The sequence below is a fragment of the Lichenostomus cassidix genome, unplaced genomic scaffold, assembly GCF_008360975.1.
Source record: "Lichenostomus cassidix isolate B80296 unplaced genomic scaffold, HeHo_3.0 HiC_scaffold_40, whole genome shotgun sequence".
Lineage (NCBI taxonomy): Eukaryota > Metazoa > Chordata > Aves > Passeriformes > Meliphagidae > Lichenostomus > Lichenostomus cassidix.
The window spans coordinates 1,376,152-1,401,401 of record NW_028147459.1 but is presented as its reverse complement, the minus strand read 5'-3'; the positions used below and the strand labels follow the sequence as shown (position 1 = coordinate 1,401,401).

The following is a 25,250-nucleotide window of genomic DNA, read 5'->3' as shown; positions in this document are numbered from 1 at the left end:
CCCCCAAATCCCCCCCAAATCCCCCCAAAATCCCCAAATTTCCCCCCAGGGCCGGCGGCTGTGGGCTCTGCAGCTCCCCGGGCCGATCTCGGCGCTGGCAGGAGCAGCTCTGCCCGGCCGGGGCTTGGGGACAGCTCTGGTGGCCTTGGGGACACCGCCGGGAGCCGCGGGGGAGGTGCGGCTGTACCGGGGGAGGAGCTGCTTGTGCGCCATCAGAACGCAGGTGGGAGAGCCGGAAATATCCCCAAAATGTCCCATATTTTGGGTTTTCCCCTCCCCAAATTTCGGATTTCCTCCCCAAATTTTGGATTTTCCCCCAAGTTTTGGATTTCCCCTCCCCAGATTTTGGGTTTCCTCCCCAAATTTTGGATTTCCCCCCAAATTCCGGCTGTCCCCCTCCCCAAATTTTGGATTTCCCTCCCAAATTTTGGGGTTTTTTCCCATATTTTGGGGGTCCCCCCCTATTTCGGGTGTCCCCTCCCCAAATTTTGGGTTTCCCCCCCAAATCCGGGTGTCCCCCTCCCCAAATTTTGGATTTCCCCCCAAATTTTGGGTTTTCCCCAAATTTTGGGTTTCCCCCCCAAATCCGGGTGTCCCCCTCCCCAAATTTTGGATTTTCCCCCAAATTTTGGATTTCCCCCTCCTTATATTTTGGGTTTCCTCCCCAAATTTCGGATTTCTCCCCAAATTTCGGGTTTCTTTCTCCCCAAATTTTGGGTTTCTTACCCAAATTTCAGATTTCCTCCCCTATTTCGGGTTTCCCCCTCCCCATATTTTGAGTTTTCCTCCCAAATTCGGGTTTCCCCCTCCCCAAATTTGGGATTTCCCGCCCATATTTTGGGTTTTTCCCTCCCCAAATTTCGGATTTCCCCAAATTTTGGTGTCCCCAGGAGGTGGTGACAGGTCTGTGCTTCGGTCGCTATGGGCGAGAGGAGAACACCCTGCTGTGCACCACCCGCGGTGGGTGGGGGGCTTTGGGGGTCCCGGGGATTTGGGGGATTTTGGGGGTCCTGAGGGGGATTTTGGGTTTTGGGAGGGGTCCTGGGGGGTTTGGGGAACTTGGGAGTCCTGGGGGATTTTGGAAGGATTTGGGATTTGAGGTGGGGATTTTGGGGGTCCTGGGGGGAATTTGGAGTCCTGGGGGTGATTTTGAGGGTCCTGGTTTGGGGGATTTTGGGGTCCTGGGAGGATTTTGGGGATCCTGGGGGCATTTTGGGGGATTTTTGGGGTCCTGGGTGGGATTTGGGGAACTGGGGGTCCTGGGGGATTTTGGAGGGATTTGGGGTGAGGAATTTGGGGGAATTTGGGGGTCCTGGGAGATTTTGAGTCCTGGGGTGATTTTGAGGGTCCTGGGGGGGGGATTTTGGGGGTCTGGGTGGGTTTGGGGGCTTTGGGGTCCTGGGGCATTTTGGGGGGATTTTGGGGTCCTGGGGGAATTTGAGGGATTTGGGAATTTGAGGGAATTTGGGGATTTTGAGAGTCCTGGGGGATTTGGGGGGAATTTGGGGGGATTTTTGGGGTCCTGGGGTGATTTTGAGGGTCCTGGGGGAATTTGGGGGGAATTTGAGGGGGAATTTGGGGGGATTTTGGGGGTCCTGAGGGGGACGGAGGGTCCTGGGGGGATTTGGGGGAATCTGGGGGTCCCGGGTGATTTTTGGGGGGTCGTGGGGGCATTTGGCGGGGATTTTGGGGTCCTGGGGGGATTTGAGGGACCCCTAGGGGTGGGGGTGAATTTGGGGGTTTGGGGGTCCTGGGGGGATTTGGGGAGATTTGGGGTCCTGGGGGTGATTTTGAGGGTCCTGGGGGGAATTTGGGGGATTTTGGGGGTCCTGGGTGGAATTTAGGGGGTCCTGGGGGGATTTGGGGGGCGTTTGGGGGATCCTGGAGGATTTTGGGGTTCTGGGGAGGATTTGGGGGTTCGGCAGGGGATTTTGGGGGTTCTGAGGGGGATTTGGGGAGTTCTGGGGGGATTTGGGGGATTTTGGGGTCCTGGGGGGATTTTGGAGGGATTTGGGGGAATTTGAGGGAATTTGGGGATTTTGGGGGTCCTGGAAGGATTTGAGGGGATTTGGGGGTTCTGGGGGAATTTTGGGGGGGATTTTTGGGGGTCCTGAGGGGGCTTTGGGGATCCTGGGGGGGATTTTGGGGGGATTTTAGGGGGTCCTGGGGGGAATTTGGGGGGAATTTGGGGGATTTTGGGGAGAATTTGAGGGGATTTGGGGGGATTTTGGGGTTTCTGGGGGGATTTTGGGGATCCCATGGGTGGGTCGGTGGGAACACCCATAGGCGGAGGAACCTGGGGGTCCCAAATTTAGGGTTTGGGGATCCCAAATTGGGGAGTGGGGAGGTCCCAAATTTGGGGGGCTTGGGGGTCTCTAACTGGGGATTGAGAGATCCCAAATTTTGGGTTTGGGGGTCCCGAATTTTGGGGGATTTGGGATCCCAAATTTGGGGGCTTGAGGGTCTCTATTTGGGGGGGTGGAGGGTCCCAAATTTAGGGTTTGGGGATCCCAAATTTAGGGTTTGGGGATCCTAAATTTAGGGTTTGGGGTCCCAAATTTGGGGGTCTGGGGATCCCGAATTTAGGGTTTGGGGATCCCAAATTTAGGGTTTGGGGATCCCAAATTGGGGGATTGGGGATCCCAAATTGGGGCTTTGAGGGTCCCAAATTTGGGGTTTGGGGATCCCAAATTTGGGGGATTGGGGGTCACAAACTGGGGTGTTGAGAATCCCAAATTTGGGGGTTAAGGATTCCCAAATTTGGGGGGTTGAGGGTCCCAAATTTGGGGATTTTGGGGATCCCAAATTTAGGGTTTGGGGGTCCGAAATTTGGGGGTCTCTAATTGGGGGTTGGGGGTCCCAAATTTGGGGAATAAGGACCCCAAACGGGGGCTTTGAGGGTCCCAAATTTGGGGGGTTGAGGATCCCAAATTTGGGGGTTTGGGAATCCCAAATTTAGGGTTTGGAGATCCCAAATTTTGGGTTTGGGATCCCAAATTTGGGTGTTGAGGATCCCAAATTTTAGGGTTTGGGGGTCCCAAATTTGGGGATCTTGGGGGGTCTCTAACTGGGGATTGGGAATCCCAAATTTGGGGGTCTGGGGATCCCAAATTTAGGGTTTGGGAATCCCAAATTTGGGGATCTTGGGGGGTCTCTAACTGGGGATTGGGAATCCCAAATTTGGGGGTTTTGGGGATCCCAAATTTTGGGGGAATGATCCCTGAGTCCTCCGCGCCGCCAGGGGGCGCCCTGTCGATCCGCATGCTGCGCCGCCGGGCGGATTTGGGGGGTGGTCGCGGGGCCGGGGGGGGTGAAGGACCCCCAGCGCCCCTCCCCCGCCTGCCCCTCCCCCCCCGCACCAGGCTCTTCGTGGATCGAGCGCTGCGCGAGCGCGAGGAGGGACCCCGTGAGTGGGGGAGGGGCAATTGGGGCTGGGGGCTTCTGGGGGGGAAATTTGGAGTGGGGGCACCCATTGGGGAGGGGGATTTTGGGGTCTGGGGGCTTCTTGGGGGAAATTTGGGGTCTGGGGGCTTCTTGGGGGAAATTTGGGGTCTGGGGTCTTCCTGGGTGGAAATTTGGGGTCTGGGGTCTTCCTGGGGGGAGTTATGGCATTGGGGGAGGGATTTTGGGGTCTGGGGGCTTCCTTGGGTGGAAATTTGGGGTCTGGGGTCTCTCTCAGGTAGAAATTTGGGGTGGGAAGCACCCTTGGGTGGAAATTTGGGGTCTGAGGTCTTCCTTGGGGTGATTATGGGGTTGGGGGAAGGGAAATTTGGGGTCTGGGGGCTTTTTGGGGGGGAGTTATGGGGTTAGGGGAGGGGAAATTGGGGTCTGGGGTCTTCCTTGGGCGGAAATTGGGGGTCTGGGGGCTTCCTGGAGGTGGTTATGGGGTTGGTGGGAAGGGAAATTGGGGTCTGGGGGCTTCTGGGGGGAGTAGGGTGGGGGGAAAATTTGGGGGTCTGGGGTCTTCCTTGGGTGGGAATTTGGGTTCTGGGGTCTTTCTGGAGGGGAGTTTTGGGGTTGGTGGGAAGGGGAAATTTGGGTCTGGGGTCTTCCTGGGGTGGTTATGGGGTTAGGGAGGGAAATTTGGGGTCTGGGGCTTCCTTGGGTGGAAATTGGGGGTCTGGGGGCTTCCTGGAGGGTGGTTATGGGGTTGGGGGAAGGGAAATTGGGGTCTGGGGGCTTCTTGGGGGGGAGTTATGGGGTGGGGGAGGGGAATTGGGGGTCTGGGGTCTTCCTTGGCTAGAAATTTGGGGTGGGGGACACCCATGAAGGGGGAAATTTGGGGTCTGGGGTCTTTTTGGGGTAAAATTCAGGATTTTTGGGATTTTCCCGAATTGGGTCTGGGGTCCCAGCACCCATTGGGGAGAGAAATTTTGGGTCTGGGGTCTTCCTTGGGGTGATTATAGGGTGTTGGGGGTTATAGGGTCAGGATCCTCACAGGGGGAATTTTGGGGTTTGGGGTCTTTTTGGGGTGGAATTTGCGGTTTTTGGGGTTTTTCCCGAATTGGGTCTGGGGTCCCAGCACCCATTGAGGAGAGAAATTTTGGGTCTGGGGTCTTCCTTGGGGTGGTTATGGGGTGTTGGGGGTTTATAGGGTCAGGATCCTCACAGGGGGTTTTTGGGGTTTGGGGTCTTTTTGGGGTAAAATTCAGGATTTTTGGGGTTTTCCCGAATTGGGTCTGGGGTCTCAGCATCCATGGGGGGTGGGATTTTGGGTCTGGGGTCTTTCTTGGGGTGATTATGATCTTTAGGATGTTGGGGTTTATAGGGTCAGGATCCTCACAGAGGGTTTTTGGGGTTTGGGGTCTTTTTGGGCTGAAATTCGGGATTTTTGGGTTTTTTCCCGAATTGGGTCTGGGGTCTCAGGGTGTCTCCCCCCCCAGGGATGCACGGGCGCTTCCAGCAGGAGCTGGGGGGGCTGCGGCTGGGGGCTCTGCGGGGGCTGGCCCGGGCCCTGGGGGGGGGCTGCACCCCCAAACGGGGAGACCCCCAGATCAGCCTGACCGCCTCGGTGAGCGGGGACCCCAATTGGGGAGGGGTAGGGGGGAGACCCCCGAATTGGGGGGTGGGAGAGAGAGAGATCCCAAATTGGGGAGGGAGAGGGGAGAGACCCCCGAACTGGGGAGGGGGAGGGACCCCAAATTGGGGAGGGGGAGAGAGAAAATCCTAAAATTGGGGAGGGGAGGGGGAGAGAGACCCCGAATTGGGGAGAGGGAGGGGGAGATCCCAAAATGGGGGTGGGAGGGAGAGACCCCAAACTGGGGAGGGGGGGAGAGAGAAAATCCCCAAAATTGGGGAGGGGGAGGGGGAGAGACCCCGAAATTGGGGAGGGGGAGGGGGGAGAGACCCCCGAATTGGGGAGGGGAGGGGGGAGACCCCAAAATTGGGGAGGTGGAGGGGAGACCCAAATTGGGGAGGGAGGGAGGGGGAGAGACCCCCAAATTGGGGGGGGGGGAGGGGGGAGAGACCCCAAAATTGGGAGGGAGAGAGGGAAGAGAGAAAACCCGAAATGAGGGGAGGGAGAGACCCCGAATTGGGGAGGGGAGGGGAGAGAGATCCCAAATTGGGGAGGGGGAGGGGGAGAGACCCCAAAATTGGGGAGAGGGAGGGGGAAATCCTGAAATTGGGGAGGGGAGGGGGGAGACACCCCAAATTGGGGAGGGGGAGGGAGAGACTCCGAAAATTGGGAGAGACCCCAATTGGGGATGGGGAGGGGAGAGAGAAAATCCCAAAATTGGGGAGGGGGAGGGAGAAAAATCCTAAACTGGGGAGTGGGAGAGACCCCCAAAATTGGGGGGTGGGAGGGAGAAAATCCCGAAATTGGGGAGGGGGAGGGGGAGAGAGAAAATCCCAAAATTGGGGAGGGGGAGGGGAGAGACCCCAAAATTGGGGGGGGAGGGGGAGGGACCCCAAAATCGGGGGGTGGGAGGTGGGAAATCCCAAAACTGGGGAGTGGGAGAGAGAAAACCCCAAACTGATGCTGTTGGGAGGAGGAGAATCCCAAACCTGGGGGGACTGGCAGGTGGGAAACCCCAATTTTGGGGTCCCTGGGGACATTTCGGGGTCCCCGGGAAGGTTTTGGGGATTCCTGGGGAGGTTTTTGGGGGGAGATTTGGGGTCCCCGGTGTGGATTTTGGTGTCCCTGAGGTGCTTTTGGCATCCCCGAGGTGGTTTTGGGTTCCCTGGGTTGTTTTTGGGGAGGTTTTTCGGGTTCCCCGAGGTGTTTTTGGCGTGTTTTCGGGGTCCCTGGGTTATTTTTGGGGGTATTTTCAGGTTCCCCGAGGTGTTTTTTGGGGTGGTTTTGGGTTGTTTTCAGGGTCTCTGGGATGTTTTCGGGCTCCCCGAGGTGATTTCGGGATCCCTGGGTTGGTTTTGGGGTGATTTCAGGGTGTTTTACGGGCGATTTTGGGGTGTTTTCGGGGTCCCTGCGTTCTTTTTGGGTTGTTTTCGGGGTGTTTTTGGGCTCCCCGAGGTGATTTCAGGGTCTCTGGGTTGGTTTTGGGCTGGTTTTGGGCTCCCTGGGTGATTTCAGGTAGTTTTTGGGGTGGTTTTGGGTGATTTCGGGGTGATTTCAGGTAATTTTTGGGGTGTTTTTGGGTGATTTCGGGGTCCCTGAGTTGTTTTCAGGGTGATTTCGGGGTCCCCGAGGTGTTTTCGGGTTGTTTTCAGGTGATTTCAGGTAGTTTTTGGGGTGGTTCGGGGTGATTTCAGGGTCCCTGGGTTGTTTTCAGGTGATTTCGGGGTGATCTCAGGTGATTTCAGGTAGTTTTTGGGGTGTTTTTGGGTGATTTCAGGGTCCCTGAGTTGTTTTCAGGGTGATTTCGGGGTCCCCGAGGTGTTTTTGGGTTGATTCCAGGTGATTTCGGGGTGTTTTGGGTTGTTTCCAGGTGATTTCGGGGTGATTTCAGGTAGTTTTTGGGGTGGTTTTGGGTGATTTCAGGGTCTCTGGGGTGATTTCAGGTAGTTTTTGGGGTGTTTTTGGGTGATTTCGGGGTCCCTGGGTTGGTTTCAGGGTGATTTCGGGTTGTTTTCAGGTGATTTCGGGTTGTTTTCGGGTGATTTCGGGTTGTTTTCAGGTGATTTCAGGTGATTTCAGGTAGTTTTTTGGGGTGTTTTTGGGTGATTTCGGGGTCCCTGGGTTGTTTCCAGGTGTTTTCGGGTGATTTCAGGTAGTTTTTGGGGTGGTTTTGGGTGATTTCAGGTAGTTTTTGGGGTGTTTTTGGGTGATATCAGGGTCCCTGGGGTGATTTCAGGTGATTTCAGGTAGTTTTTGGGGTGTTTTTGGGTGATTTCGGGGTCCCCGAGGTGTTTTTGGGTTGTTTCCAGGTGATTTCGGGGTGTTTCGGGTTGTTTTCAGGTGATTTCAGGTAGTTTTTGGGGTGTTTTTGGGTGATTTCGGGGTGATTTCAGGTTGTTTTCGGGGTGTTTTTGGGTGATTTCAGGTAGTTTTTGGGGTGTTTTTGGGTGATTTCATGGTCCCTGGGGTGATTTCGGGGTGATTTCAGGTAGTTTTTGGGGTGTTTTTGGGTGATTTCGGGGTCCCTGGGTTGGTTTCAGGGTGATTTCGGGTTGTTTTCAGGTGATTTCGGGTTGTTTTCGGGTGATTTCAGGTGATTTCAGGTAGTTTTTGGGGTGTTTTTGGGTGATTTCATGGTCCCTGGGGTGATTTCAGGTGATTTCAGGTGATTTTGGGGTGTTTTTGGGTGATTTCGGGGTGATTTCAGGTAGTTTTTGGGGTGTTTTTGGGTGATTTCGGGGTCCCTGGGTTGTTTCCAGGTGATTTCAGGTGATTTTGGGGTGTTTTTGGGTGATTTCCCAGGTCCAAGGGCTCGGCCCTCGCCTTCGCCTCACCCTGGGCGTTTTGCTGCCTGGCGGCAGTGAGCCGAGCTGTGAGCTGCTGCTGCTGCTGCGCTGCCAGCCTGCCCCGAAACGGCTCAGTCCTCCTTGCATCAGGGTATCCAAAATATACCAAAATATCCTAAAATAATCCTAAAAATAACCCCAGCCTGCTGCCAAAAGGCTGAGCCCTCCTTGCATCAGGGTATCCAAAATATACCAAAATATCCTAAAATAATCCTAAAAATAACCCCAGCCTGCTGCCAAAAGGCTGAGCCCTCCTTGCATCAGGGTAATAATCCCAAAAATATCCCAAAATAATCCTAAATTAATCCTAAAAACCACCCCAGCCAGCCCCGAAACGGCTCAGTTCTCCTTGCATCAGGGTAATAATCCCAAAAAAGTCCCAAAATAATCCCAAAATAATCCCAAACTAATCCTAAAAACTACCCCAGCCGGCCCCAAAAAGGCTGAGCCCTCCCTGCATCAGGGTATCCAAAATATCCCAAAATAATCCTAAAATAATCCTAAAATAACCCCCGAAATGGCTGAGCCCTCCCTGCATCCAGGTACCCCAAAATAACCCCAAAACCACCCTAAAATAACCCCAAAAATCCCCCCAGACCATCCCCTCCCCCATTTCGGTTTCTCTCCCCCATTTCATTTCCCCTCCCCCAATTTTGATTTCCCCTCCCCCATTTCAGTTTCCCCTCCCCCAATTTAATTTCCCCTCCCCCAATCTGGGTTTCCCTCCCCCATTTAATTTCCCCTCCCCCATTTTTGATTGCCCCTCCCCCATTTTTGATTGCCCCTCCCCCATTTTTTTCCCCTCCCCCAATTTGATTCCCTCCAATCTGGGTTCCCTCCCCAATCTCACTTCCCCTCCCCAATTTAATTTCCCTCCCCCAATCTAATTTCCCTCCCCCAATTTCATTTCCCTCCCCCAATTTGATTTCCCCTCCCCATTTATTTCCCTCCCCATCTTTGTTCCCCTCCCCATTCGGTTCCCCTCCCCCAATTTGATTCCCCTCCCCCCAATTTCATTTCCCCTCCCCCAATCTCACTTCTCCTCCCCCAATTTCATTTCCCCTCCCCCATTCCATTTCCCCTCCCCCAATTTGATTTCCCCTCCCCCCAGGTCCCTCTGCTCCTCCCGGGGCTGCAATACCTGTTCGGCACCTGGCTGGAGCCGGGGGGAGGAGCGGGGAGGCTGCAGGTGAGGGGAGGGGACAGCGGGGAACACACCTGGGGACACACCTGGGGACAGCTGGGGACACACCTGGGGACACACCTGGGGACACACCTGGGGACATCTGGGGACATCTGGGGACACACCTGGGGACAGCTGGGGACATCTGGGGACGCACCTGGGGACAGCTGGGGACAGCTGGGGACACACCTGGGGACACACCTGGGGACAGCTGGGGACACACCTGGGGACAGCTGGGGACACACCTGGGGGGAAGGACACACCTGGGGGGAGTGACACACCTGGGGACACCTGGGGACACACCCAGGGACAGCTGGGGACACACTTGGGACACCTGGGGACACACCTGGGGACACACCTGGGGACACACCTGGGGACAGCTGGGGACACCTGGGGACACCTGGGGACAGCTGGGGACACAGCTGGGGACACCTGGGGACAGCTGGACACGCCTGGGGACAGCGGGGAACACACTTGGGGGGACACCTGGGGACACCTGGACACACCTGGGGACACACCTGGGGACAGCTGGGGGGGTGGGACACACCTGGGGGACGCCTGGGGGGAGGGACACACCTGGGGACACCTGGACACAGCTGGGGACACACCTGGGGGGGAGGGACACACCTGGGGACACACCTGGGGAGGGTCAGGACACACCTGGGGACACACCTGAGGTGTCCCCATGTCCCTCCCTCCCCTCCCCCCGCAGGTGCTGGTGCTTCGCCCAGGGCAGGAAACTCCTCTGCTGACAGCTCAGGTGGGACTGCCGGCCATAGCCACCTGAGCCACCTGGGGACACCTGGGACACCTGTGGCACCTGTGTCACCTCCACCTGAGACACCTGGGGACACCTGTGGCACCTGTGTCACCTGTGTCACCTGTCTCCTGTGTCACCGGTGCCCACCTGAGCCACCTGGGGACACCTGGGACACCTGTGGCACCTGTGGCACCTCCGCTTGAGCCACCTGGGGACACCTGTGTCACCTGTGGCACCTCCACCTGAGACACCGGAGTGTCACACCTGAGACCCGTGTCGCACCTGAGCGTCACCTGAATGGCACCTGGCACCTGTCACCTGTGTCACCGGTGCCCACCTGAGACATCTGGGGGACACCTGAGCGTCATCTGTGTCACACCTGAGCGTCACCTGTGTCACACCTGGGTGTCACCTGTGTCACTGGTGCCCACCTGAGCCACCTGGAGACACCTGTGTCACCTTCACCTGAGACACCCGAGTGGCACCTGGGGACACCTGTGTCACCGGTGCCCACCTGAGACACCTGGGGACACCTGTCACCTGTGTCACCTCTACCTGGGACACCGGAGTGACACCTGGGGACACCTGGGTGGCACACCTGTCCCATTACACCTGCGGCATCTCCACCCTGTGTCACACCTGAGCGTCACCTGAGTGGCACCTGGCTCCCGTCACCTGTGTCACCAGTGCCCACCTGAGCCACCTGGGGACACCTGTGTCACACCTCAGCATCACCTGTGTCACACCTGGGTGTCACCTGAGCATCACCTGTATCACACCTGGGTGTCACCTGTGTTACTGGTGCCCACCTGAGACACCTGAGTGGCACACCTGGGGACACCTGAGCGTCATCTGTGTCACACCTGGATGTCACCTGTGTCACTGGTGCCCACCTGGGGACACCAGGGGACACCTGTGTCACCTCCACCAGAGACACCGGAGTGTCACACCTGTGGCATCTCCACCTGAGCGTCACCTGTGTCACACCTGGGGACACCTGTGTCACCGGTGCCCACCTGAGACACCTGGGGACACCTGGAGACACCTGTGTCACACCTGAGCGTCACCTGTGTCACCTGTGCCCACCTGAGACACCTGGGGACACCCATGGCACCTGTCACCCGTCACCAGTGTCACACCTGTGTCATCTGTACCTGTGTCCCTTCACCTGTGTCACCTCTGTCCCGTGTCACACCTGTCCAGTGTCACACTTGTGTCACCTTCACCTGTGTCACCTTTACCTGTGTCACACCTGTGTCACACCTGTCCCATGTCACACCTGTCCTGTATCACACCTGTGTCACACCTGTCCTGTGTCACACCTGTCCCCCCCCAGTGTCCCCAATAAAGCTCCCAGTGCTGCAGCCCCGGGTGATGGGGGAGGGGCAGCCCCAGTGCTCCCAGTATGGACTGGGAACCATCCCAGTATGGACTGGGAACAATCCCAGTATGGGCTGGGGAACCAATCCCAGTGCTCCCAGTGCCCTCCCAGTGCTCCCAGTATGGGCAGGGAACAATCCCATTGCTCCCAGTAAGAGCTCAGAACCAATCCCAGTGCTCCCAGTAAGAGCTGGGAACCAATCCCAGTGTTCCCAGTATGGACTGGGAACAATCCCAGTGCTCCCAGTATGGCCTGGGAACCATCCCAGTGCTCCCAGTATGGACTGGGAACAATCCCAGTGCTCCCAGTATGGACTGGGAACAATCCCAGTGCTCCCAGTAAGAGCTCAGAACCAATCCCAGTGCTCCCAGTATGGACTGGGAACCAATCCCAGTATGGACTGGGAACAATCCCAGTACTCCCAGTATGGACTGGGAACCCATCCCAGTGCTCCCAGTTACCCTCCCAGTGCTCCCAGTAAGAGCTCAGAGCCAATCCCAGTGCTCCCAGTCACCCTCCCAGTGCTCCCAGTTACCCTCCCAGTGCTCCCAGTGCTCCCAGTAAGAGCTCAGAGCCAATCCCAGTGCTCCCAGTAAGAGCTCAGAGCCAATCCCAGTGCTCCCAGTAAGAGCTCAGAGCCAATCCCAGTGCTCCCAGTCACCCTCCCAGTGCTCCCAGTAAGAGCTCAGAACCAATCCCAGTGCTCCCAGTAAGAGCTCAGAGCCAACCCCAGTGCTCCCAGTCACCCTCCCAGTGCTCCCAGTGCTCCCAGTAAGAGCTCAGAGCCAATCCCAGTGCTCCCAGTATGGACTGGGAACCAATCCCAGTGTCCCCAGTTACCCTCCCAGTGCTCCCAGTAAGAGCTCAGAGCCAATCCCAGTGCTCCCAGTGACCCTCTCAGTGCTCCCAGTAAGAGCTCAGAGCCAATCCCAGTGCTCCCAGTATGGACTGGGAACAGTCCCAGTGCTCCCAGTACGCCCCCATCACCTCCCAGTGCTCCCAGTAAGAGCTCAGAACCAATCCCAGTGCTCCCAGTTACCCTCCCAGTGCTCCCAGTAAGAGCTCAGAGCCAATCCCAGTGCTCCCAGTAAGAGCTCAGAACCAATCCCAGTGCTCCCAGTAAGAGCTCAGAGCCAATCCCAGTGCTCCCAGTAAGAGCTCAGAACCAATCCCAGTGCTCCCAGTAAGAGCTCAGAACCAATCCCAGTGCTCCCAGTAAGAGCTCAGAGCCAATCCCAGTGCTCCCAGTTACCCTCCCAGTGCTCCCAGTTCATCACTGGTGCCAATTGTCTTTATTGAGCCACGAGACAAACCCAGCGAGGGCTGAACTGGGACGAACTGGGAGCCACTGGGGCAGACTGGGAGGAGCCCCTCCCCCCACCCCGCTCCCCAAATTGGGGTCATTGCGGCAGCTGGGGGGGAGGGGCGGGGCGGGGGGACCCCGAAATCCCAAAATTTTGGGGGAAATACCAAAAATTTTGGGGGAAATCCCAAAAATTTTGGGGGAAATCCTAAAATTTTAGGGGAAATCCTAAAATATTGGGGGAAATCCTAAAATATTGGGAGGAAATGCCAAAATATTGGGGAGAAATCCCAAAATATTGGGGGAAATCCCAAAATATTGGGGGAAATCCTAAAATATTGGGGGAAATATCAAAATATTGGAGAGAAAATCCCAAAATTTTAGGGGAAATCCCAAAATCTGGGGTAGAAATCACAAAATATTGGGAGGAAATCCCAAAATTTTGGGGGAAATCCTAAAAATTTGGGGGGAAATCCTAAAATCTGGGGGGAAAATCCCAAAATATTGGGGGAAATATCAAAATATAGGGGGGAAATCCCAAAATTTTAGGGGAAATCCTAAATTTTGGGGAGAAATCCCAAAATATTGGGGGAAATCCTAAAATATTGGGGGAAATCCCAAAATCCGTGGAGGAAATCCCAAAATTCACTGGTTTTTGGGGTCCCAGATTTGGGGTTTTTGGTCCCAGGGTTTTAGGGTCCCAGATTTGGGGGTTTTGGGGTCCCAAATTTGGGGGTTTTGGGGTTTTTAGGGTCCCAGATTTGGGGGTTTTGGGGTTTTTGGTGTCCCAGATTTGGGGTTTTTGGGATCCCAAATCTGGGGTTTTTAAGATCCCAGATTTGGGGTTTTTAGGGTCCCATATTTGGGGTTTTTGGGGTCCCAGATTTGGGATTTTTAGGGTCCCAGGTTTTTAGTGTCCCAGATTTGGGATTTTTGGGGTTTTTTGAGTCCCAGATTTGGGATTTTTGGGGTTTTTTTGGGGATTTTTTGGGGTCCCAGGTTTGGGATTTTTTGGGGTCCCAGATTTGGGATTTTTTGGGTCCCAGATTTGGGATTTTTGGGGTCCCAGGTTTGCGGTTTTTGGGGTCCCAGATTTGGGATTTTTGGGGTTTTTTGGGGTTTTTTTGGGGTTTTTTTGGGGTCTCAGATTTGGGATTTTTGGGGTTTTTTGGGGTTTTTTTGGGGATTTTTTGGGGTCTCAGATTTGGGATTTTTGGGGATTTTTTGGGGTATTTTTTGGGGTATTTTTTGGGGATTTTTGGGGGTCCCAGATTTGGGATTTTTGGGGTTTTTTTGGGGTTTTTTGGGGTTTTTTTGGGGTTTTTTTGGGGTCGCAGCTCCAGCGGTTCCCAGCTCCGGCGGTGGGGGAGGGGCAGGGCTGCCCCCCCTCAGAAGCTCACCAGTGTGTACACCATACTGGGGGAGGGGAGAGACACACTGCGGCTCCCAGTATGGCCCAGTATGGCCTCCCAGTATGGCCCAGTATGGCCCAGTATGGCCTCCCAGTATGGCCCAGTATGGGCTCCCAGGATGGCCCAGTATGGCCTCCCAGTATGGCCCAGTATGGACTCCCAGTATGGCCCAGTATGGACTCCCAGTATGGCCCAGTATGAGCTCCCAGTATGGCCCAGTATGGCCCAGTATGGCCTCCCAGTATGGCCCAGTATGGCCCAGGATGAGCTCCCAGTATGGCCTCCCAGTATGGCCCAGTTCAGCCCAGTTCAGCCCAGTCCATCCCAGTCCCATCCCAGTCCCTCCCAGTCCCTCCCAATGCCCCCTAGTCCCCTCCCAATCCCCTCCCAGTCCCTCCCAGTTCCTCCCAGCCCCCCCAATCCCCTCCCAGTCCCATCCCAGTCTGTCCCAGTCCACTCCCAATGCCCCCTAGTCCCCTTCCCAGTCCCCCCCAATCCCCTCCCAGTCCCTCCCACTCCCCTCCCCAGTCCCTCCCAGTCCCATCCAAGTCCCTCCCAGTCCCGTTCTAGTCTCCCCAGTCCATCCCAGTCCCATTCCAGTGCCCTCCCAATCCAATCCCAGTCCCTCCCAGTCGCATCCTAGTCCATCCCAGTGCCTCCCAATCCCCTCCCACTCCCATCCCAGTGCCTCCCAGTTGCTCCCAGTCCCATTTTAGTCTCTTCCCAGTCCCTCCCAGTCCCCCCCAATCCCCTCCCAGTCCATCCCAGTGCCTCCCAGCCCACTCCCAATGCCCCCTAGTCCCCTCCCAGTCCCTCCCAGTCCATCCCAGTCCCCCCCAACCCCCAATCCCCTCCCAGTCCCTCCCAGCTCTCCCAGTCCCTCCCACCCTCCCAGTCCCTCCTGCTACCCCCAAACACCTCCTGCCCCCCACCCTCCCAGTCCCATCCCAGTCCTCCACTCCCCCCAAGTCCCTCCCAATCCCCTCCCAGTCCCTCTCAGTCCCTCCCACTCCCCCCCAGTCCCTCCCAGTCGCTCCCAGTCCCTCCCAGTCCCGCCCCGCGGCTCACCTGTACAGGTAGTAGAAGAAGGAGAGGAGGTAAAAGGCGAGTTTGCACCAAGCCTCCTTCTGGCAGTAGCCCAGGATGTCAGCGTCCATGATGGACACGGCGTCGAAGAGCCCCTCGGAGCCATCGGCCGGCCGGTGGAAGTACCTGGGGACAGGTTGGGGACGTTGGGGACACCTTGGGGACATTGGGGACATTGAGGGACACATTGAGGGACATGGTGGGAATTGGGGGGATTATGGGGACATGGTGTCCAAGGGTCCCTTGGAGCTGTCAGCTGGGCAGGATAAGTGCCTGGGGGACACTGGGGACACCTTGGGGACATTGGGGACACACTGGGGACATTGGGGACACGTTGGGGACATTGGGGACACACTGGGGACATGGTGGGAATTGGGGGGATTATGGGGACATGGTGTCCAAGAGCCCCTCGGAGCCATCGGCCGGCCGGTGGAAGTACCTGGGGACATGTTGGGGACATGTTGGGGACACCTTGGGGACACACTGGGGACATGGTGGGAACCGGGGGGATTATGGGGACATGGTGTCCAAGGGTCCCTTGGAGCTGTCAGTCAGGCAGGGTAAGTGCCTGGGGGACATTGGGACACAGTGGGGACATTGGGGACACCTTGGGGACATTGAGGGACATGGAGGGAACCAGGGGGATTATGGGGACATGGGATCCAAGGGTCCCTCGGAGCCATCGGCCGGCCGGTGGAAGTACCTGGGGACATGGTGGGGACATGTTGGGGACATTGGGGACACACTGGGGACATTAGGGACACCTTGAGGACATTGAGGGAAGCAGGGGGTTTATGGGGACACAGCATCAAGGAGCACATCAGAGCTGTTGGCTGGGTGGTGGAAGTACCTGGGGACACGGCGGGGACATGTTGGGGACATTGGGGACACACTGGGGACACTGGGGACACTGGGGACACACTGGGGACATGGAGGGAACCGGGGGGATTATGGGGACATGGGATCCAAGGGTCCCTCGGAGCCATCGGCCGGCTGGTGGAAGTACCTGGGGACATTGGGGACACAGTGGGGACATTGGGGACACAGTGGGGACATGGTGGGAACTGGGGGGATTATGGGGACACAGCATCAAGGAGCTGTTGGCTGGGCAGGGCAAGTACCTGAGGCCATCAGGGACATGTTGGGGACATCTTGTGGGCATTGGGGACACCTTGGGGACATTGGGGACACACTGGGGACACAGTGGGAAGCAGGGGGATTATGGGGACACAGCATCAAAGGGTCCCTTGGAGTTGCCAGCTGGGCAGGGCAAGTGCCTGGGGGACACTGGGGACACCTTGGGGACACGTTGGGGACATGGGGACACACTGGGGACACACCGGGGACACCCAAAATCCCCAGACCCCCAAAATCTCCAGGACCCCCTGAACCCCCCTGACCCCCAGGACACCCTCAGGACCCCCAGGACCCCCCCAAATTCCCCCCAAACTCCCCCCAGAGCACCTCCAGAGGTGGTAGAGCAGCAGCGGCAGGTTCAGCCCCAGTGTCACCCAGAGCCCCCTGACCCCAAAACCCCAGACCCCAAAATCTCCAGGACCCCTGAACCCCCAGACCCCAGAAACCCCCCAGACCCCAGGACCCCCAAAGCCCCCAAAGCCTCCCCCAAAGCCCCGAAGCCCCCAGAGCACCTCCAGAGGTGGTAGAGCAGCAGCGGCAGGTTCAGCCCCAGTCACCATAACCCTCCTGATCCCCGAACCCCCCAAAATCCCCAGGACCCCTGAACCCCCAGACCCCAGGACCCCCAGGACACTCCCAAAGCCCCCCAAAGCCCCCAGGACCCCAGATTCCCCCAAAGCACCTCCAGAGGTGGTAGAGCAGCAGCGGCAGGTTCAGCCCCAGCGTCACCCAGAGCCCCCTGAACCCCCCAGGACCCCTGAACCCCCAGGCCCCAGAAACCCCCTGACCCCCAGGACTCCCAGGACACCCCAGACCTCCAGACCCCTAAATTCCCCAAAGCCCCCGCAGCCCCCCAGAGCACCTCCAGAGGTGGTAGAGCAGCAGCGGCAGGTTCAGCCCCAGCGTCACCCACTCGGCCGCGCACAGGAACATCAGGCAGAACAGGCCGTGGATGCAATACTCGGGCACCACCAGCTGGGGGCGACAGCGATCACAGCCTGGCCCCAAGGCCACCTCGATGTCCCCAAGGCCATCGGGCTGTCCCCAAGGCCACCACCCTGTCCCCAAGGCCACCACCCTGTCCCCAAGGCCACCACCCTGCCCCCAGGGCCACCTCATGGTCCCCAGGGCCACTTCGATGTCCTCAGGGTCACCCCCAGCAATACTCGGGCACCACCAGCTGGGGGCGACAGCAGGGACATCTTGTCCCCAAAGCCACCTCGATGTCCCCAGGGCCATTCTGCTGTCCCCAAGGCCACCACCCTGTCCACCTCACTGTCCCCAGGGCCACCTCACTGTCCCCAAGGCCACCACCCTGTCCCCAGGGCAACCTCACTGTCCCCAGGGCCACCACCCTGTCCCCAAGGCCACCTCGATGTCCCTAAGGCCACCTCACTGTCCCCAAGGCCACCTCGATGTCCCTAAGGCCACCTCACTGTCCCCAGGGCCACCCCGGTCATGACCTCAGGGCCATCCTGCTGTCCCCAAGGCCACCTCACTGTCCCCAAGGGCACCTCGATGTCCCCAAAGCCACCACCCTGTCCCCAGGGCCACCACCGTGTCCCCAGGGCCACCTCACTGTCCCCAAGGCCACCCCGGTCATGACCTCAGGGCCACCTCGATGTCCCCAAGGCCACCTCCACGTCCCCAAGGCCACCTCACTGTCCCCAAGGCCACCTTGATGTCCTCAAAGCCACCTCACTGCCCCCAGAGCCACCACCCTGTCCCCAGGGCCACCTCAGCCATGACCCCAGGTCAGTTTTGGGGTTGGAGTCACTTTGGGGTTTGGGGTCAGTTTTGGGGTCACTTTGGAGTTTGGGGTCAGTTTAGGGGTCAGTTTGAAGTTTGGGGTCAGTTTGGGGTCAGTTTTGGGTCAGTTTGGAGTTCGAGGTCACTTTGGGAGGGTCAGTTTTGGGTTTGGGGTCAGTTTGGGGTCAGTTTGGGTTTGGGGTCAGTTTGGGGTCAGTTTGGGGTCAGTTTTGGATCAGTTTTGGGGTCAGTTTGGAGTTTTTGGGGTCAGTTTGGGGTCAGTTTGGGGTCAGTTTGGGGGTCAGTTTGGGGTCAGTTTTGGGGTCAGTTTGGAGTTTGGGTCACTTTGGGATGGGTCAGTTTGGGGTCAGTTTTGGGGTCAGTTTGGAGTTTTTGGGGTCAGTTTTGGGGTCAGTTCAGGGTTGGGTCACTTTGGGATGGGTCACTTTGGGGTCAGTTTTGGGATCAGTTTGGAGTTTTTGGGGTCAGTTTTGGGGTCAGTTTGGGGTCAGTTTGGGGTCAGTTTGGGGTCAGTTTTGGGGTCAGTTTTGGGGTCAGTTTGGGGTCAGTTTGGGGTCAGTTTGGGGTCAGTTTTGGAGTCAGTTTGGGATCAATTTTGGGGTCAGTTTGGGGTTTGGGTCACTTTGGGATGGGTCAGTTTGGGGTCAGTTTTGGGATCAGTTTGGAGTTTTTGGGGTCAGTTTTGGGGTCAGTTTGGGGTCAGTTTGGGGTCAGTTTGGGATCAGTTTGGGGTCAGTTTTGGGGTCAGTTTGGGGTCAGTTTGGGGTCAGTTTTAGGGTCAGTTTGGGGTCAGTTTGGGTCAGTTTGGGGTCAGTTTGGGGTCAGTTTTGGGGTCAGTTTGGGGTCAGTTTGGGGTCAGTTTGGGGTCAGTTTGGGGTCAGTTTTGGGGTCAGTTTGGGGTCAGTTTGGGGGTCAGTTTGGGGTCAGTTTTGGGATCAGTTTGAAGTTTTTGGGGTCAGTTTTGGGATCAGTTTGGGGGTCAGTTTGGGGTCAGTTTTGGGGTCAGTTTGGAGTTTTTGGGGTCAGTTTTGGGGTCAGTTCAGGGTTGGGTCACTTTGGGATGGGTCAGTTTGGGTCAGTTTGGGGTCAGTTTGGAGTTTTTGGGGTCAGTTTAGGGTCAGTTTGGGGTCAGTTTGGGGTCAGTTTGGGTCAGTTTTGGGGTCAGTTTTGGGGTCAGTTTGGGGTCAGTTTGGGGTCAGTTTGGGGCCAGTTTTAGGGTCAGTTTGGGTCGGTTTTGGGGTCAGTTTGGGGTTTGGGTCACTTTGGGATGGGTCAGTTTGGGGTCAGTTTTGGGATCAGTTTGGAGTTTTTGGGGTCAGTTTTGGGGTCAGTTTGGGGTCAGTTTGGGGTCAGTTTTGGGATCAGTTTGGGGTCAGTTTTGGGATCAGTTTTGGGGTCAGTTTGGGATCAGTTTTGGGATCAGTTTGGGGTCAGTTTTGGGATCAGTTTGGGGTCAGTTTGGGATCAGTTTTGGGGTCAGTTTGGGATCAGTTTTGGGGTCAGTTTGGAGTTTTTGGGATCAGTTTTGGGGTCAGTTTGGAGTTTGGGGTCACTTTGGGATGGGTCAGTTTTTGGGGTAATTTTTTGGGACGGGATCACTTTTTGGAATGGGGTCATTTTTTGGGATAAAGGTAATTTTTTGGGATAAAGGTAATTTTTTGGGATGGGGTCATTTTTTGGGATAAAGGTAATTTTTTGGGATGGGGTCATTTTTGGGATAGGATCATTTTTGGGAATAGGGTCAGGTATTTTTCGGGATGGGGATCATTTTTTGGGATAGGATCATTTTTTAGGACATGATCATTTTGAGGATCATTTTTTAGGACATGATCATTTTTAGGACCATTTTAGGATCATTTTTAGGACCATTTCAGGACCATTTCAGGACCATTTTAGGATCATTTTTAGGACCATTTCAGGACCATTTTAGGACCATTTTAGGACCATTTTAGGACCATTTTTAGGACAATTTTAGGACCATTTTAGGACCATTTCAGGATCATTTCAGGAACATTTTAGGATCATTTCAGGACCATTTTTAGGATCATTTCAGGACCATTTTAGGACCATTTTAGGACCATTTTTAGGACAATTTTAGGACCATTTTAGGACCATTTTAGGACCATTTTAAGGACCATTTCAGGACCATTTTTAGGATCATTTTTAGGACCATTTCAGGACCATTTCAGGACCATTTTAGGATCATTTTAGGATCATTTTAAGACCATTTTTCAGGACCATTTTAGGACCATTTTAGGACCATTTCAGGACCATTTCAGGACCATTTTTAGAATAATTTCAGGACCATTTTAGGACCATTTCAGGACCATTTTAGGACCATTTCAGGACCATTTTCGGATCATTTTTAAGACCATTTTTAGGACCATTTTAGGATCATTTTAGGACCATTTCAGGACCATTTCAGGACCATTTTAGGACCATTTTCGGATCATTTTTAAGACCATTTTTAGGACCATTTTAGGACCATTTTAGGACCATTTTAGGACCATTTTAGGACCATTTTAGGACCATTTCAGGATCATTTTAGGACCATTTTTCGGACCATTTTAGGACCCTTTCTAGGATCATTTTTCGGACCATTTTTAGGATCATTTTTAGGACCATTTCTAGGATCATTTTTCGGATCATTTTTTGGATCATTTTTAGGACCATTTTTCAGGATAAGGATCATTTTTAGGACCATTTTTAGGATCATTTTTCGGGATGGAGTCATTTTTGGGATGGGATCATTTTTTGGGATAGTGCTCATTTTTGGGATAGGTTTATTTTTTGGGATAGGGTTATTTTTGGGATAGGATCTGGTATTTTTCGGGATAGGATCATTTTTTGGGATAGTGTCATTTTTTGGGATAGGATAATTTTTTAGGATGAGGATCATTTTTTGGGATGAGGATCATTTTTTGCTGTCATTTTTGGGATAGGATCATTTTTTAGAATATGATCATTTTTTAGGATCATTTTTGGGATGGAGTCATTTTTTGGGGTCATTTTTTGGGATAGGATCAGGTATTTTTTGGGATGGGGTCAGGTATTTTTTGGGATAGGATCATTTTTTTGGGATAGGGATAATTTTTGGGGTCATTTTTTGAGATGGGGTCATTTTTAGGATAGGATCATTTTTTAGGATGAGGATCATTTTTTAGGATCATTTTTGGGATGGGATCATTTTTTTAGGACATGATCATTTTTTGGGGTCATTTTTTAGGATCATTTTTCAGGATAGGATCATTTTAGGACCATTTTAGGATTTTTTGGGGTTCCCACCTTGCGCAGGAGGCAGCAAATCCTCTCGATGTTTTTCAACCTCTCGCGCTGTTGGGGTGACAAAAAAAATTTTGGGGTGACCAAAAAAATTTGGGGGAGGGGCTTTGGGGGTCCCCAAATCCCTCCCGGGGGGGGGAGGGGGAGGGGCAGCGGGAATGCCGGGGGGGGGCGGAGGCCCGGCCCGGTTTTGGGGGAGCTAAAATAGAAACCTCGACCTCGATTCCTCCCCTCCCCACCCCTCCCCACCCTGACCTGACACCTCCTGCCCCTCCCCCACCGCCACATCTGCCCCTCCCCCACCGCTGGGGATGGGTTTTGGGTGTTTTTAGGGTGTTTTTGGGGTGGTTTTGGGGTGTTTTGGGTGTTTTTAGGGTGTTTTTAGGGTGATTTTGGGGTGTTTTGGGTTGGTTTTGGGGTGTTTTTAGGGTGGTTTTGGGTTGTTTTGGGTGCTTTTAGGGTGGTTTTGGGGTGATTTTGGGTGTTTTTGGGGTCCCGAAGGTATTTTTGGGGTCCCAGGGTTGGTTTTGGGTTGTTTTTGGGTGGTTTTGGGGTGTTTTTTGGGTGTTTTTAGGGTGTTTTTAGGGTGTTTTTAGGGTGTTTTTTGGGTGTTTTGGGGTGGTTTTGGGGTGGTTTTGGGTTGTTTTGGGTGTTTTTAGGGTGTTTTTTGGGTGTTTTTTGGGTGTTTTTTGGGTGTTTTGGGGTGGTTTTGGGGTGGTTTTGGGGTGTTTTTGGGTTGTTTTGGGTGGTTTTAGGGTGTTTTTTGGGTGTTTTGGGGTGGTTTTGGGGTCCCGGGTGTGGTTTTGGGGTGTTTTGGGGTGGTTTGGGAGGTCCTGGGGTTGTTTTATGGGTGTTTTGGGGTTGGTTTTGGGTGGTTTTGGGGTCCCGGGGGTGGTTTTGGGTGTTTTTGGGGTCCCAGGAATGTTTTTGGGGTCCCGGGGATGGGTCTGGGGTGTTTTGGGGTGGTTTTGGGGTGATTTTGGGTGGTTTTGGGGTCCCGGGGGTGGTTTTGGGGTGTTTTTGGGTGTTTTTGGGGTCCTGGGGATTGCTTGGGGTGTTTTTTGGGGTGTGTTTGGAGGTCCCAGGGGTCCCGAGGGTGGTTTTGGGGTCCCGAGGTGTGGTTTTGGGGTGTTTTAATATGTTTTTGGGGTGTTTTTGGGGTCCGGGGGATGGTTTTAGGGATCCTGGGGGTGGTTTTGGGGTGTTTTGGGATGTTTTTGGGGTCCTCGGGGTGGTTTTGGGGGTCCCAGGAATGGTTTTGGGGAGTTTTAGGGATGTTTTTGGGGTGTTTTGGGGTCCCGGGGATGGTTTTGGGGAGTTTTTGGGTGGTTTTAGGGTGTTTTTGGGGTGTTTTTAGGGTGTTTTGGGGTGTTTTGGGGGTGTTTGGGGGGTATTTTTGGGATGGTTTTGGGGTGTTTTTGTGGTCCCGGGGGTGTTTTTGGGGTGCCGGAGTTGCTTTTGGGGCATTTTTGGGTTGTTTTGGGACATTTTTGGGATGTTTTTGGGGTCCCGGGAATGGTTTTGGGGTGTTTTCAGGGGTCCTGGGGATAGTTTTGGGTGATTTTTGGCTGGTTTTGGGGTGTTTCGGGGGTCTCAGTGGTGGTTTTGGGGTATTTTCGGGGCCCCGAGGGTGTTTTTGGGGTGTTTTAGGGGTCCCGTGGGTATTTTGGGATATTTTTGGGGTGTTTCTGGGGTGTTTTCAGGGTGGTTTTGGGGTGTTTTGGGGTGTTTTTGGGGTCCTGGGGGTATTTTTGGGGGTCCTGGGGATGGTTTTTGGGTGGTTTTAGGGTGTTTTGGGATGTTTTTGGGGTCCCGAGGATGGTTTTAGGTTGTTTTTGGGATATTTTAAGGGTGGTTTTGGGGTGTTTTGGGATGTTTCTGGGGTGTCTTTGAGGTCCAGGGGGTGGTTTTGGGTGGTTTTAGGGTGTTTTTGGGGTTCCGAGGGTGTTTTTGGGGTGTTTTCAGGGTGTTTTCAGGGTGTTTCAGGGTATTTTTGGGTTGTTTTTGGGATATTTTTGGGGTGTTTTCGGGTGTTTTAGGGGTCCTGGGGGTATTTTGGGATATTTTTGGGGTGTTTCGGGGTGTTTCTGGGGTGTTTTGGGGTATTTTTGGGGTGTTTTGGGGTGTTTTTGGGGTCCCGGGGGTGGTTTTGGGGTCCCAGGGATGGTTTTTGGGTGGTTTTAGGGTGGTTTTGGGGTGGTTTTGGGGTCCCGGGGATAGTTTTGGGATGTTTTTGGGATATTTTAATGGTGGTTTTGGGGTGTTTTGGGATGTTTCTGGGGTGTCTTTGAGGTCCAGGGGGTGTTTTTGGGTGGTTTTAGGGTGTTTTTGGGGTTCCGAGGGTGTTTTTGGGGTGTTTTCAGGGTGTTTTCAGGGTGTTTCAGGGTATTTTTGGGTTGTTTTTGGGATATTTTTGGGGTGTTTTCGGGTGTTTTAGGGGTCCTGGGGGTATTTTGGGATATTTATGGGGTGTTTCTGGGTGTTTCTGGGGTGTTTTGGGGTATTTTTGGGGTGTTTTGGGGTGTTTTGGGGTCCCGAGAGTGTTTTTGGGATATTTTTGGGTTGATTTGGGATATTTTGGGGTATTTTTGGGGTGTTTTGGGGTCCCGGGGGTGGTTTCGGGGGTCCTGGGGATGGTTTTTGGGTGGTTTTAAGGTGGTTTTGGGGTGGTTTTGGGGTCCCGAGGGTATTTTGGGATGTTTTAGGGTATTTTTGGGGTGTTTCAGGGTGTTTTTGGGGTGTGTTTTGGGGTGTTTTGGGGTCCCGGGGGTGTTTTTGGGGTTCCTGGGTTGGTTTGGGTTGTTTTTGGGATATTTTTGGGATATTTTTGGGATATTTTTGGGTTGTTTTGGGATATTTTTGGGGTATTTTTGGGGCGTTTCAGGATGTTTTTGGGGTGTTTTTGGGGTGTTTTGGGGCCCCGGGGATGGTTTTGGGGTTCCTGGGTTGGTTTGGGATCTTTTTGGGATATTTTTGGGTTGTTTTGGGGTATTTTTGGGGTATTTTTGGGGTGTTTTGGGGTGTTTTGAGGTCCCGAGAGTGTTTTTGGGATATTTTTGGGTTGTTTTGGGATATTTTGGGGTATTTTTGGGGCGTTTCAGGATGTTTTTGGGGTGTTTTTGGGGTGTTTTGGGGCCCCGGGGATGGTTTTGGGGTTCCTGGGTTGGTTTGGGATCTTTTTGGGATATTTTTGGGTTGTTTTGGGGTATTTTTGGGGTATTTTTGGGGTGTTTTGGGGTGTTTTGAGGTCCCGAGAGTGTTTTTGGGATATTTTTGGGATATTTTTGGGTTGTTTTGGGATATTTTGGGATATTTTGGGATATTTTTGGGATATTTTTGGGTTGATTTGGGATATTTTGGGATATTTTGGGGTGTTTTGGGGTCTCACCGCCCGCGCAGGGTTGCCCTGGTCGATGGGGTTCTTGAAGTCTGTGCGAAGCTCGTCAAAGGCGATGATCTGGGGAGGGGGAGGGGAGGAATTGGGGAGGGGTCTGGGGGGGGGCAGAGCCCCCAAAATCCTGCAGAGCCCCCAAAATTCACTCAAAACCTCCCCAAAATCCCACAAAATTCCCCAAAATTCCCCCAGAATTCACCAAAATCCCCCCAAAACCTCCCCAAAATCCCCCCCTAGACCCCCAAAATTTCCCCAAAATCCCCCAAAATCCCCCCAAAATCTCCCTAAACTTTCCCAAAATCTCCCCCAGACCCTCAAAATGCCCCCAGACCCCCAAAACCTCCCAAAACTACCCCCCAGACCCCCAAAATCCCCCCAAACCTCCCCAAAATTGCCCCCAGACCCACAAAATCTTCCCCAGAGCCCCAAAACTCTTCAGACCTCAAAATCTCCCAAACCTCCCAAAAATTCCCCAAAATTCCCCAAAACCTCCCCAAAATCCCCCCCTAGACCCCAAAATCCCCCAAATCCCCCAAAATCTCCCTAAAATCCCCCCAAATTCCCCAAATCCACCAAAATCCCCCCAAAATTCCCTGACCCCAAATCTCCCCAAAACTGTTCCCAGACCCCCAAAATCCCCCCAAAATCCCCCCAAATCCCCCCAAAATCCCCTAAAATC

The 25,250-nt window shown here is 54.4% G+C and overlaps 2 protein-coding genes and 2 long non-coding RNA genes across 8 annotated transcripts in view; 2 read left to right on the top strand and 2 right to left on the bottom strand.

Moving 5' to 3' along the window:
* BBS1 (Bardet-Biedl syndrome 1) overlaps positions 1 to 10,526 on the top strand; it is a 25,089-nt gene extending 14,563 nt beyond the window's left edge. Inside the window, exons 11-19 of one of the 4 annotated variants that reach the window (XR_014848122.1) lie at positions 50 to 223; positions 891 to 960; positions 3,242 to 3,406; positions 4,884 to 5,011; positions 7,820 to 7,954; positions 8,975 to 9,052; positions 9,759 to 9,866; positions 10,000 to 10,033; positions 10,311 to 10,526. Coding sequence is in view for 3 of the 4 variants with exons in the window: in XM_085046433.1 (XP_084902559.1) it covers positions 50 to 223; positions 891 to 960; positions 3,242 to 3,406; positions 4,884 to 5,011; positions 7,820 to 7,954; positions 8,975 to 9,052; positions 9,759 to 9,833 (825 nt within the window). In the remaining variant the exon portion in view is untranslated. The other 3 variants (XM_085046433.1, XM_085046432.1, XM_085046431.1) reach the window with 3 other exon arrangements.
* LOC146422464 (uncharacterized) overlaps positions 9,755 to 25,250 on the bottom strand; it is a 17,239-nt gene continuing 1,743 nt past the window's right edge. The window contains exons 5-8 of the long non-coding RNA XR_014848168.1: positions 10,625 to 10,699; positions 10,382 to 10,509; positions 9,973 to 10,070; positions 9,755 to 9,838 (exon numbers count right to left, since the gene is read on the bottom strand). This is a non-coding gene — a long non-coding RNA (uncharacterized LOC146422464). The remainder of the gene's footprint in view (positions 9,839 to 9,972; positions 10,071 to 10,381; positions 10,510 to 10,624; positions 10,700 to 25,250) is intronic.
* The window catches only part of LOC146422462 (uncharacterized), a 16,904-nt gene continuing 4,800 nt past the window's right edge, over positions 13,147 to 25,250 (top strand). Inside the window, exon 1 of one of the 2 annotated variants that reach the window (XR_014848158.1) lies at positions 13,147 to 13,274. This is a non-coding gene — a long non-coding RNA (uncharacterized LOC146422462). Of the gene's footprint in view, positions 13,289 to 25,250 lie in introns of both variants that reach the window. The other variant, XR_014848157.1, reaches the window with a different exon arrangement.
* The window catches only part of LOC146422465 (protein cornichon homolog 2-like), a 12,246-nt gene continuing 750 nt past the window's right edge, over positions 13,755 to 25,250 (bottom strand). Inside the window, exons 2-6 of the mRNA XM_085046252.1 lie at positions 24,566 to 24,634; positions 21,181 to 21,228; positions 16,988 to 17,100; positions 14,971 to 15,114; positions 13,755 to 13,906 (exon numbers count right to left, since the gene is read on the bottom strand). Coding sequence (XP_084902378.1) covers positions 13,879 to 13,906; positions 14,971 to 15,114; positions 16,988 to 17,100; positions 21,181 to 21,228; positions 24,566 to 24,634 — 402 coding nt within the window. The 3' untranslated portion in view covers positions 13,755 to 13,878. The remainder of the gene's footprint in view (positions 13,907 to 14,970; positions 15,115 to 16,987; positions 17,101 to 21,180; positions 21,229 to 24,565; positions 24,635 to 25,250) is intronic.